General features: G+C 48.4%; 1 protein-coding gene across 1 annotated transcript; it reads right to left on the reverse strand.

Moving 5' to 3' along the window:
• Positions 1 to 1256: 1256 nt before the first annotated feature.
• On the reverse strand, positions 1257 to 11370 carry Ap2m1 (adaptor related protein complex 2 subunit mu 1). The gene is made up of 11 exons (XM_058585099.1): positions 11262 to 11370; positions 9146 to 9262; positions 7109 to 7374; positions 5442 to 5524; positions 4729 to 4864; positions 4487 to 4628; positions 3903 to 4022; positions 3667 to 3802; positions 3469 to 3566; positions 2867 to 2978; positions 1257 to 1864 (listed from the first exon to the last, which is right to left on the reverse strand). Exons 2-11 carry the CDS (start codon positions 9217 to 9219, stop codon positions 1730 to 1732), a joined length of 1302 nt encoding a protein of 433 aa, XP_058441082.1. The 5' UTR covers positions 9220 to 9262; positions 11262 to 11370; the 3' UTR covers positions 1257 to 1729.
• Between the last annotated feature and the right edge of the window lie 388 nt (positions 11371 to 11758).

An 11758-nucleotide genomic window follows, 5' to 3' on the forward strand; every position in this document is an offset into this window, starting at 1 on the left:
TCAGTGTCAGTAGAAGGATATTTCTCTTCATAGATTCCTCAGGTAGAAGTTAGGATTCTGTCCTTACATGACGCTACTGTTTGATATTTTAGATAAATATTCTTCCAACTTGGGGCTCTAAAATTGGCACCTAAAATTACATCTTTATCCATTTATCGTTTTGATTAAGTATGGCCACAATGAGGAAACATTCCTGATATTTAAAGGTTTAAACTACGGTTCCTCTCCTTTTAATCACCATTTTACAGGAAATACAAGGAGGAATAAAGTGACCCTGGGGGATACAACAGGTAACTTCTAACAGGAAACTACAGAACTCCAGGTCCTCAACAAAAGTGAGAGCTGAGGGGAAATGTATGGATTTTAAGACAAGATGCATGAACCAACCACAACTGATCCTAACTGGACCCAGATACAAGTTATGGAAAATTTTGTAGGATATCTGGGTTAAGTGAATATATACTGGATATATCAAGGAACTGACCATGAGTTGATCATTGCTGAAGCTGGGTGAGGGGACATGGGGGTTCATTACATTATTCTATTTGTTTTAAATTTTCTGTTAATAGATTCGAAGTTTTAAAAAAAATTAAACAAGAGAAAACTAGAAAGGGCAAATCTGCTCTTTTACCTGCCCCAGCATGCTGGCAAGATATGGGACATTCCCCTGAAGGACTAGCTCACCACATTTTTCTTTGCAGGGGTGGAGGTATCCAGAGGAATTTTCTAAGAGACATGGAGAAAATAAAATCTTTCCTTTCCTAACCCACCAAGATTCAGAAAGCTTGGCTAAATAGAAAAAGGATGGAATAAGAGGTCAGTTTCTCAGGATGGCTACAAGACCAAATGAATCTACTACTCTTGGGGAACTGGGGGTCAGGAGCTTACTCTTGAGCCCTTTGCTTCTTAGAGAAGCCAGGAGACATGGACCAACACCAAATAAGATAAGGGCTTGGAAGGCCTGCAGGGGACTCATAACTGTAACAAGGAAAGAACCTTGAGAGTATTCAGAATAGAAAATTCTACTCAAAACAGGCAGAATAAGAAAATATGGGGCTGGGGTTGTGGCTCAGTGGTAGAGCAACTGCCTAGCATGCATGAGGCACTAGGTTTGATCCTTGGCACCACATAAAAATAAAATAAAAAGGTTATTGACTCCAAGTACAACTAAAAAACAAATATTAAAAAAAAATATGTGGGAAGTCCTACCAGTTCCCCTCCCCCTGTAGCTTTCACATCAACACTTAGCCAACAACTCCGCTCTACAGAGTTTATTGGGTTTATAACTGGACGAAGTCACACTTGTACAAAATGAAGCTCACACTATCCCAAAGCAGAACAGGGACTGAGGATTAGGGATCCGTTACTGGCCTTTGGGGGAGCTCTGAGGTGAGGGGCAGCCAACCCTCCCACTCCAGAGGTGTGGCCACGGGGGTGGGGAGGAAGGGGACCCACCTGGCTTTGGTCACAGAACTCAGCCTGGCACTAGGCCAGGACACACAGATGAATTAGGAAGAGCAGGAGTCCCAGAAACCACCCTGCCCAGGGAGCCCAGGGACTGCTCCACCAGTCCCACTTGCAATGCAGTTGGTTCAGACCTAGACTCAGGGGCTGGTGCAAAGGGAAGGCAGCAAAGCAGAAGGGAGGAGACACTGATGTGTGGTGGCTGGGGGCGCCTGGACCTGCAGAAGAGGGTGGGTAGGAAGGTGGGCTAGCTGCCACTGGACAGCTAGCAGCGGGTTTCATAAATGCCGCTGCGGCCAATGTACCGCACCCATTTGATGACATCATGGTCGCTGTAGTTCAGCTTCGGTTCAAACACCTTCAAGTAGCGCACCTTGAGGCCAGAGGGCGCAAATGGCACCTGGGCAGGGAATAGTTCCAGTTAGGACTGTGGTCTTCCTCTCACAGCATTTCTCTGAAAAGTTCAGTAGCTATGCCCTACCTCATTTCTACTATAGATGTTTGAATGGCGGGGGTCCTGAAAGAAGATAGGGGTGGTGGGGAGCCCTCTAAGTAACATTACTAAAGAAGAGAGAATATCCAAGAGTAACCAGCAATAATTTTGGGTGTTGAGTCAAGTGCTACCTGAGATAACTTGAATCAATTCCTTTAATTAGGAGGAGGCAGCAGCAGCCAGAGAACTGCATTAGAACATACTTATCCTGCTCAATATTATGTACTTGAAAAGTAAGGTGGAGAAAATTATATGTCTAACACATGCAAAGTCTGCTCATTGTCCTGTCTGTAAGAAAACTTGCTGCCTTACTTGAATTCACGTTTTTTAAAAAAAAAATTTAATTTAAACCCAGGGGGGACTGACCACTGAGATATATATATCCAGTTTTTTTTACTTTTTAATTTTCAAACAGTGTGTTTAAGTTGCTGAGGATGGCTTTGAACTTGGGAATCCTTCTGCCCTCAGCCTTCTGAATCACTGGGGTTACAGGCAGGTACCACAGCATCTACTTCTTACCTGGCATTTAAACAATTGAAACTTTTTCAAAGAACTGTTTCGCAACACACTAAGATAAATCAAAATATTTTTCTCAGGGGCTGGGATTGTAGTTCAGTGGTAAAATGCTAGCCTAGCATGTGTGAGGCACTGAGTTCAATCCTCAGCACCACATAAAAATAAAGGTATTATGTCCATCTACAATTAAAAATAAATAAATTTTTTTTTCTCAGTGTGAATAGCAATTTCTACTAAGATTTTTAAAGGGAGAAGAAATGGTCTATGAGTTAAAGTCACTTCTTCCCTCTAGGTCTGTTTTCTCATCCCTAAGGTACAGAGGTTGATCTGAATGATCTTTCTTATTTTTCCCAGCATATCCTGCCATGGTGCTAGGCCCCTTCTCTGCCATACCTCAAAGTTCATGGAAATAGGGGGTCGAGCCCATTTCTTCTTGTCGTTGGTGGGCAGAAGCTCAATCTCTGCACTGATCTGCGATTCCTTCATGCCTGCCATGCGCTTGATCCTGGGAACAAAGGAGCAATGGGTAGCAAGTGCCCGTGATAGCTTGGAGGCGTTTCAAAGGGGGATTGCCATTTCAAACTGGGTGAGAACCAGGAGCTTATGGGAGGTGCCAGGACAAGGAAAAGTAATCAGGACCCTGAAAACCACTTGCTGTGGAACCTTGGGTATGTTATTCCTTTAGCACTCCAGGTTGCACTTTCTGCTTAGATGGGCACATTATCCCTTGCCCTGTCTGTCTGCTTTACAGACATATTACTAGGACAACTGAGAAATGCTAAAGCCTTTTGGAAAAAGAAATGTAAAAAGAACCCAAGTGCAGGCAGGCACACACAAGCCGAAGAGCTGACAGCACAAGCAGAGGCTCCCAGAGAAAAAGGCACCATTTTTCTTCCCGCTCCACAACCCACAATGGATAGGACAAAAGGTGAAACTTAAGAAGGTACATTATAGCATCTAGAGAGCAGCTGTGTCTTCCTGAAGGAAACACTCACTTCCACACAATGGCGTTCTCACTGGCCTTGTACTTGGCCTTCCCCTTCATGCAGATCACCTGCACCCCACTCGTGTTCAGGGGGGTTGGAATCCTCACCTAGAAGTGACACACCCGTCAAGCTCTGTCAAGCCCTGACATATACTACCTTTATTTCTGGAGACAAATTCTTCCTCCTCCCCAAGCCCCTTGTCTTCACCTCAATCTTCTGGGCCAGCAGTGACGGCTTAAAGTTGGACTTGATGACCACCTTGACCTCCAATTTTGTGCGTCCTACTTCCCGCACAAGGGGGATCACCCGGAAAGGAAGGATGATGTCCTTGGTGGTACGATACCTTTGGGGTTGGAAAGTGAGGTTGGCAATGAAAGCCTGTTCCACTCCTTCCCCCACCTCCAGCCAGCAATACCCGCTGCCTCCTCACTGCCCAATGGCACCTCATGAGCTCAAATTCTCCATCTGGTGGAATGAAGCTGATGCTGCGTTCAGAGTCAAACTTGCTGAGTCGCACACACTGGTGGAAGGTACAGTCATCAATGGCAATTGATTGCTTTCCGCTGCAAGCAGAAGAGCTCTCATTAGTATAGGAGGAGTGGCAGGTGTCAGGCCAGGCAATCTTACTACTCCAGACTGACACCACAGTCTCAGGACACAGTTTTCTGACTCAGGGGTCCCTGTCCCAGAGTTTGGGAAGAGAGGGAGCTTTGCAAACTCATCATCTCTTTAGAGGCCTGTTGCTTGGGACATGGGTGTTTCTGGCACACTGGGCAACAGCTGTCAGTATGCATCAATGAGACCTTGGTCCTAGGGGCCAAACAAGGAGTCTGTTCTCTAAGGAGAGTAGGCTAATGGCAACCCCTCATTTCTTATTGCTGATGTCAAGAGCTATCAGCTAAACATACACTTAAGAGAGTTTGCAATTATAGCATAAATGAAATCCAGAAGGAAGTTGGTCCACCAAGCCCCAGTGAACCCTTCAAAGCCCACTGCCCTTTCCCTCCTGTTTCCCTGACTCAGGCACCTCTTGCTTGTTTCATCGGCTGTGCCTTTGCCCTGTTTTTCAATGACAATCTTGTCATTCATCCCAAACTTGCATTCAGGCATGCCACTCAGGTAGCTCTTCATTACCACCCGGCCTGATACATGGGCACTCAGCACCTGCCCTGGTGATAGAACAGATAAACGGGAACAGCTGAGTCAAGCAGGCAAGCTCAGAGATCCTGCCCTGGCCTCCCTCTGGCTTCATCATGAGAGGGCCCTCACCCTGTGGGGACATGAGCAGGTTCACACTCTCTAGAACATCCAGGAAGAGTTCGTTCCGGCGATACTTGATGCCCTCCCGCCGCCAGCCGATCTGCCCAGTCACCTGGCTGGTGATCTGGGACTGCTCTTCTTTTGTCTACATAGAGGTAAAGACAAACAGCAATGGCTTTGCTCCTCTCCCTTTTCAATCATTCTCTCTCTTCCCACTTCACCCTCACCCCACCTCCCTTCTAGGCCTCTCCCTGTAACCCATTCTTTCCCACAGGTCCCCATGGGGCAGGGCCTAGAGAAAACAGAGTAAAGCCCAAGGGCAGAAGCCAAGGGAGCAACTTACCTGATGCTGGAGGACACGGGGCCAAAAAAGGTTCCCACAGGAAGCCATAGGGGAGGCAGAAAAGGAGAGAAGGCTATGAGGTTTGGATCCTATAGGAGGATCCCAAAGAATACCAGGCCTCCAGAGCAAAACCTCACCCCACTGTCCCCAGCCCAAAGGAAACTGCTTGATCTGTATTCTTGGTAAGAGATGCTGAATCGGCTGCCCCTGGGGTGGAAGGACCACACAAGGCAAAAACAGGCTTGCTGTCATTGCAAGAGGCTCAGGCCAGGACTTCCTGTCAAGGGCGGGCTCATGAGTCAGCTTGGACAAGGCTAGGCCAGCTGGGCAGAAGGGAGGTTGGGCTCCACCCGGCCTATGGTCTGTACAATGCAAGTACCTGACTCTTGATGCCCTGCTGTGTGATGAAGGTTTTCAGTGCGCCTGTCTCTGAGTTCTGTGGGTAGCCAAAGTCCAGAATCTCTGCAAAAGGAAGGGAATTATTAGCCCCTGGACAAACCTATAGTCACTTTCATTCAAGTTTCCTGACCTGGGCATGTCTAGTTAGCACAGCTCCCTAAGACTATGTGGAATCATTGCACAAAGTATTCTACCTTTGTAGCATTTACTCTGTGATTTGTAATTCATAAAAAAATCAAATAAGGGGCTGGGGATGTGACTCAAGCAGTAGCGCGTTCGCCTGGCATGCACGGGTCGCTGGGTTCAATCCTCAGCACCACATAAAAATAAAAATAAAGATGTTGTGTGTCCACAGAAAGCTAAAAAAAAAAAAAAAAAATCAAATAAGGGCTGGGACTGTGGCTCAGGGGTAGAGCACTCGCCTAGCATGGGTGGGATCCGAGTTCAATCCTCAGCACCACATAAAAATAAAGGCATTGTGTTGTGTCCATCTACACCTAAAAAATAAATATTAAAATAAGCTGGGCACAGTAGTGCATGTCTGTATTCCCAAAACAAACAAACAAACAAAAACAAAATTGTTCTTGATGTTTTCCTCACTGATCTTGCCAAAGTTCGTGGCCATTACTTCACACATCTTAACTCAGGAGACTGAGACAGGAGGATCATAAGTTCAAGGCCAGCCTCAGTAACTTGTCAAAAAAGAACCTGTCAAAAAATAAAAAGGGCTGGGAGGAGGGCTGAGGATGTGGCTCAAGCGGTAGCGCGCTTGCCTGGCATGCGCGGGGCGTTGGGTTGGATCCTCAGCACCACATAAAAATAAAATAAAGATACTGTGTCTACCGAAAACTAAAAATAAATATTAAAAAATTCTCTCTCTCTTAAAAAAAAAAAAAAAGGGCTGGGAGGAAGTACTGAGGATGTAGCTTAGTGATAAAGCACTTGCCCAGCATACACCAGGCCCTGTTCAATACCCAGTCCAGTAATATAAACAAACAAACAAATGAACTAGGGGTATAGCTTAGTAATAGAGTGCTCCTCAGTTCAACTCCCAGTATCACCAGAAAAAAAATAAAATTAATAAAACCCAAAAATGTTTATTTTTTTCAAACAGAGAAGACAGAAAAAAGTCACATGGTCAGTGGGTCAGCGGTGAAAAAACTCTGTACCCCCTTTTTTTTTCAGAAAACAGATGCTGAGAAGGTGGAAAAACTAACCACCATACCCTACAGGTGAACAAGGAAACAAAGGGCACTCCATGAGGCTTGTAAAATCTCATCCTCCCACATGCTCCGAAGTAGCTGTTGAGATGGAAAGCCACGACAAGAACGAACTAAGGCTCAAGTCACAAAGAAGAGAGGATGAATTTTGGAGGCTCAGCCACCAAACCTGAGTCAGGCTCTTTAGTCCTATGAAAACCAAAACTTCCCTGCCCCCACCTGCTGGCCTATTTCTGTGTTCTACTTCAGAGCAGTCTTTAAGTCTGGATTTGAACTGGCTTCTCAAGGATAGAGAGATCCTAGCCTGAGAGATCAGGTATGCAGGAAACAAAGTTCAGAGAACACTTGGACTTCAGATCTGCTCCAGTCTCTAGGTCATACCCAATTAGGTTCATTCCCACAAGGCCCACCACTCCCCCATCCTTACCATCCAGCAGCTCATATATGAGCACAAAATTGTTCTTGATGTTTTCCTCACTGATCTTGCCAAAGTAAGCAGCCATTACGTCACACATCTTATAGAGGAATTCAAAGACCATGGCAGCGTTGACATTTTGCTTGGTGACAGCTGCCAGCCAGATGTTGGACCGCTTAACATGGAAGAAGCTGGTGCGAGCGATGTTGGTGACAGGGCTGCGTACCTGCTGCCGTGCATGGATAACATTGACTCGAAAGGCATCCACTGCATTTCTCCTAAGGGAAAAGGGTGCACAGAGCCTGCTCAGCACCCGGGAAAACCCCACCCCATGGGGGTCAACCACAGCTGTTAAAAGCCCCACCCTCCACACTGCTGAAATATGACATGTATTCTAAAGCCAAGGTCTAAACCATTAGGGTGGTTCCCTTCTTATGGCTCCCAGTGGGGCCAGAAGGAGGGTCTGGATTAGGCTAGTATCTGATAGGCATGAGAAAGAGGGAAGTCAAGTGGCAATGGCAGAAAGACAGATGTAATATCAATAAAGTGAGGTTCCTCAAGTTTAGAGAAGTATGTTTCTAACTCCCAGGCCTGGCCCCAATTTCCCACCTATACTTAGCTACCACCTCTCTAGCACCTTCCCAGTAAGCTCCATGCCCAGGAGAGAAAAGACCCTGTTTCATTTCCACTAGTGAGCCCACTGATGGAGAATCCTCCAGGAAGATGGACAAAGCCAGTTTGACTTCAGAGAAGGCTCTAATCTACTGGGTAAGAAGTATCAAGGAGTAATGAAGCTATGCCACTCATTCTTGTCCAGTATACAATTCCAGAGCAAGCTTAACTTGCTGTATGAATAAAAAAGGATGAAGGAAAAAAAATGATGGGGGGTTAGGGCCCCCCACCCACCTGTACCTGGGCAGCAGCTTGATACGCCGCTTACCTATTGCTACGGCAGCCAATGAGATGGGATGAGAGAAATGACGCCAGCAAGAAGAGGAGAGTGACAGCAACGAGAGAGAGGGTTAGACACATGACACACCAGGGAGGGCAGCACACACCATGAGGTAGAAGCAGACAAGACAAGCAAGGGTAAAGAGCATAGCAAGGCATGCAAGGTGGCATGTAACCTGGCCTTGACTTAATCGTGTAGCTCAGCCATGCCACCAAACCAACAGAGAGCCACAAAGGCCGGGCCAAGCGAGCCCATCAACTAGGGAGCCAAGAAGCTGGGGTACTGCAATAGGCCCATGCTGTGACTATATATCTCAAGCTCTTTGAGGAAGAAAAACAGGTAGCAGGAACCAGAAGAGCCCAATCTCATTAGAGCTGCTGAGGCTATGTAGTTCTCAGTTAGAAAGATGACATGCAGGGTGGGGCAGAATGAGAAATAAGGCTGTGGCTCCTTCTTAAGGTCTGAGGGAACCAGAACATGGCACTGTCCTAGGAGCATGGCCTCCCTGTCCCTTCTTCAGTGACCCAGAGCGCGCCTTGAGCATGCTTACAACCTCTCCCAGGAATGACCCAGAGGAAGTGAAAACAGCTGAGTCAGCAGCTCAATTCCTCCTGAGAAAGGGAGTGGGAAAGGATTGCCTGGAGAGACTTTTAAGAGAATCCAATGAAGGCTCTCAACGTGAAAAGGGCTTTAAGAGCAAGATTTAGATTAGCACCTCGAGCCTGGCACTAACTCCATTCACTGGAGACATCTCCCTATTCCTGAAAGGAGGAATTGACCTGTCTAGGTAAAAACACTTATCTCCAGCAACCAGAACTGTAACTAAGGAACAATGGGAGCAGGAAGGGCAGGAGTTCCTTAAAGATGTAGGGCCCCCTTCATTCCACTGGTCTTGCCTAGCATCCAGAAAACAGGCTGCTAGGCCAATACCACCAGACCTAATAGGAACCAGGCTATATCAGATGAGCTTCCAGGATGCAGCAAGGGGTGGGGGTGGGGGCCCAAGTCAAACCTGTTGGGATAAGACCTGGTCCTGCATGCTGGGGCTGAGAGGGTGGGGTAGGGGGGGACATAGCTGGCTTAGCCAGGGGACTCACCCGATGTCATCTCGGTAGACCCGGGAGATGAGCACCTCCCCCTTGTGATTATAGATGAATAAGCCTCCAATCATGGCGGCAGCTCAGTCTCCTCGGCCCATCGCTCTGAGAACTGACCTAAGGACAGGTGGGGGTGGGGTAAGAGAAGTCTTCAGAACCCTTGCAAATGTCCCCTGTGGGGCTGAACAGGTCACTGGCTTTTTCCCTGACTCAACCCTTTACTAAGTGACCCTGCAGCCCTCCCAGGCAAGCCCCTCCCCTCAGCTAAGCTCCAGTTCCTGTTTATTCCACACAGGATGGAAGAAACAGACAAGGGCTCAGGATTCTAAGGCCATCTTGACCCTCCCTTTTCTGGAGTCACCCCCATCCTCTCTTCACAGCGCTGAGCTCACCCCCACCCTCTCTCCACAGCGCTGAGCTCAGCAAGGATCCTTTTCAGCCCCCTTCTGTGCAGACTCAGGCTCCAGCCAGTGAGTCACCGAGAAGGCCTGCCTGCGGCTGCAGGAATGGCGGTAGGAATTACTCCAGCTGGCTCAGGCCTGGTGCCCCCAGGCACAACCTTTAGAGCACCAAGTCTCTCAGACTCCATTACCCTTCTAAGAAGGCAGCAGAGCCTGAACCTCCAGAAGTCTACACATTCCAGGAAAGGGTGTGGGTGTGGGGGTGGGGAAAGAAGGGAGGCCTTAGGCTCTGATGAGAACCAGGAGTGTGACCAAAGCAGGCACATCTCTCCAGGCAGTCAGATAAGCAGGCAAAGAAGCAGAGGGAAAAGGTCCCAGCACTAGCAAACCACCTTCAGTGACCCAGGCTGCTTATTACAGTGCCCAGAACCATCCTCCCTGCTTTGGGAAAAGTTCCAGAGTTCAATAAAAATGAGGGTGTGTGTGTGTGTGTGTATGCAGATTCATAAAATTGATCCTTCTAGCTGAAGTTGTGATTCTAAACCTACCAAGTAACTCACTTTTGGCTGAGTGCTTATAAGCAAGGGGCAGGATATCAGAATTATTATACAAATATATATATATACAAATTATTTGGGTCAAACTAATTTAGACTGAGAAAAGGGGTTAATTTGGTTCTAGATTTCCTGGATTAGCCCTGGTATTAATTTCACATGGGGAAGCTTAGCAGACTTTTCTAAAACTGGAAAATAAAGCCTTTTACTGTGGCTGTCACCATCACCCAGACTAGTGAGAAATCTCTCAAGTGATGAAAACATTTCCATCCCTGAGTCCTAAAGAAGGTGAGAGAGGAAATGCAAAATGCAGGTAAAGCCCTGGGCAAAGAACCAAGTCTAAAGGTATCAAGTGGTAGGAAGTTCTGGGCACTGGAGAACTAGAGGTGGGGCTCTGGACAGGAACATAATATTGAGTTAAGAGACCCGTCAGCAGTATACTCAGGTGAATCGCACAGTTGCAAACAGAGCTGATGGGGCCCCTAAGGAAAAGAGACTGCTGTATGGCAAAGGTCAGGGCTTTGAAGAGGAAAAAACAGCAAGGAGAAGTTGACAGTGGCAAATACGGGAAAACTGGAGAGATGGGTCCACTTGAGCTTTAGGAACAGAAACACGAGCGGATGGTGGGCTTTTCGCTAGGGAAAAAGACATCGTGGGAAGAGATGGTGCCACGGGGTGCGGGGGCTGTCACAAGCCTGAGGAAAAAGAGCCGCGGGGTGTCACTGTGTGAGACCTGTCACCGTCCAAAGAGGCATTACAAAGAGGTGTCACTGTCTTGGGAGATGGAGGAATTGTCCCTGCGCCGAGGGCAGGTGTACGCTTTTTCTTTCTTTCTTTTTTTTTTTTGGGGGGGGGGGGGGTCACCATCCTACTCAGGGGGCGCCGCGCGGCGTCCCTGCTCTGGGAGGATTCCGGTCCGTCTCCCTTTCTCTAGAGGCGCCCGATGGATCAGGAGGAGGGCGCCGCTCCCCGCCAGTCCTGCAACCGCACCCCAAGCACCCCCGCCCCGCCGTCAGCTCCCTCCCGGGTCTGAAGGCTGAGGCCACTCCCGGGTATGGGCAGCTTTTCACTTAGCGCAGTGCAGGGAAGGGCAAGGCTGAGCAGCGGGACAGGCAACCCGCGGAATTCTCCCCACCCCGTAAGGCCAAATCCCCAGCTCACCTGGCGTATGCGGCCCCCCGCTCCGCCGACCCAGCCACTCTCCGGATCCCAAGATGTCCGCCCGCCCCCCTGCTCGCCTGCCCGCTGCCTCGGCTTTCACCGCAGTGCTGCGGCCCCGCCCCAGCCCCAGCTGCGCCTGCGTGCCCGCCTCCCGCGCAGACTACAAATCCCGTCAGGCCCCTCGGCCTTCGCGCGGACAGCTCCGAGCGCCCCAGGCTAGGAAAACTACAACTACCGACTGCCTTCGAGAGAACGCCCCCGCCTTCGGGGATTAGGCGGGCCCTACCCAGAATACACAGTCCAACACACGGCGCTCCTCCCACTCTATTTTCTTACTGAGCATCCCGGGAAGTGTAGTCTTTGCAGTTTCTACTGTTCCTATTTTGATATTTCCGGAGAGCCTCAGAGGATTAGTGCCGTTTTTTGAAGCTTGTCTGTTAATTTCGAATTGCTGTAGGGTCCTTTCTGTTTCCAGAGTCCAAGGACTGTCTTCACTT

Source organism: Marmota monax, unplaced genomic scaffold (assembly GCF_021218885.2).
Source record: "Marmota monax isolate L192 unplaced genomic scaffold, Marmota_monax_Labrador192_F-V1.1 WCK01_AAM20220418_F8-fsc00100, whole genome shotgun sequence".
NCBI classification, from domain to species: Eukaryota; Metazoa; Chordata; class Mammalia; order Rodentia; family Sciuridae; genus Marmota; species Marmota monax.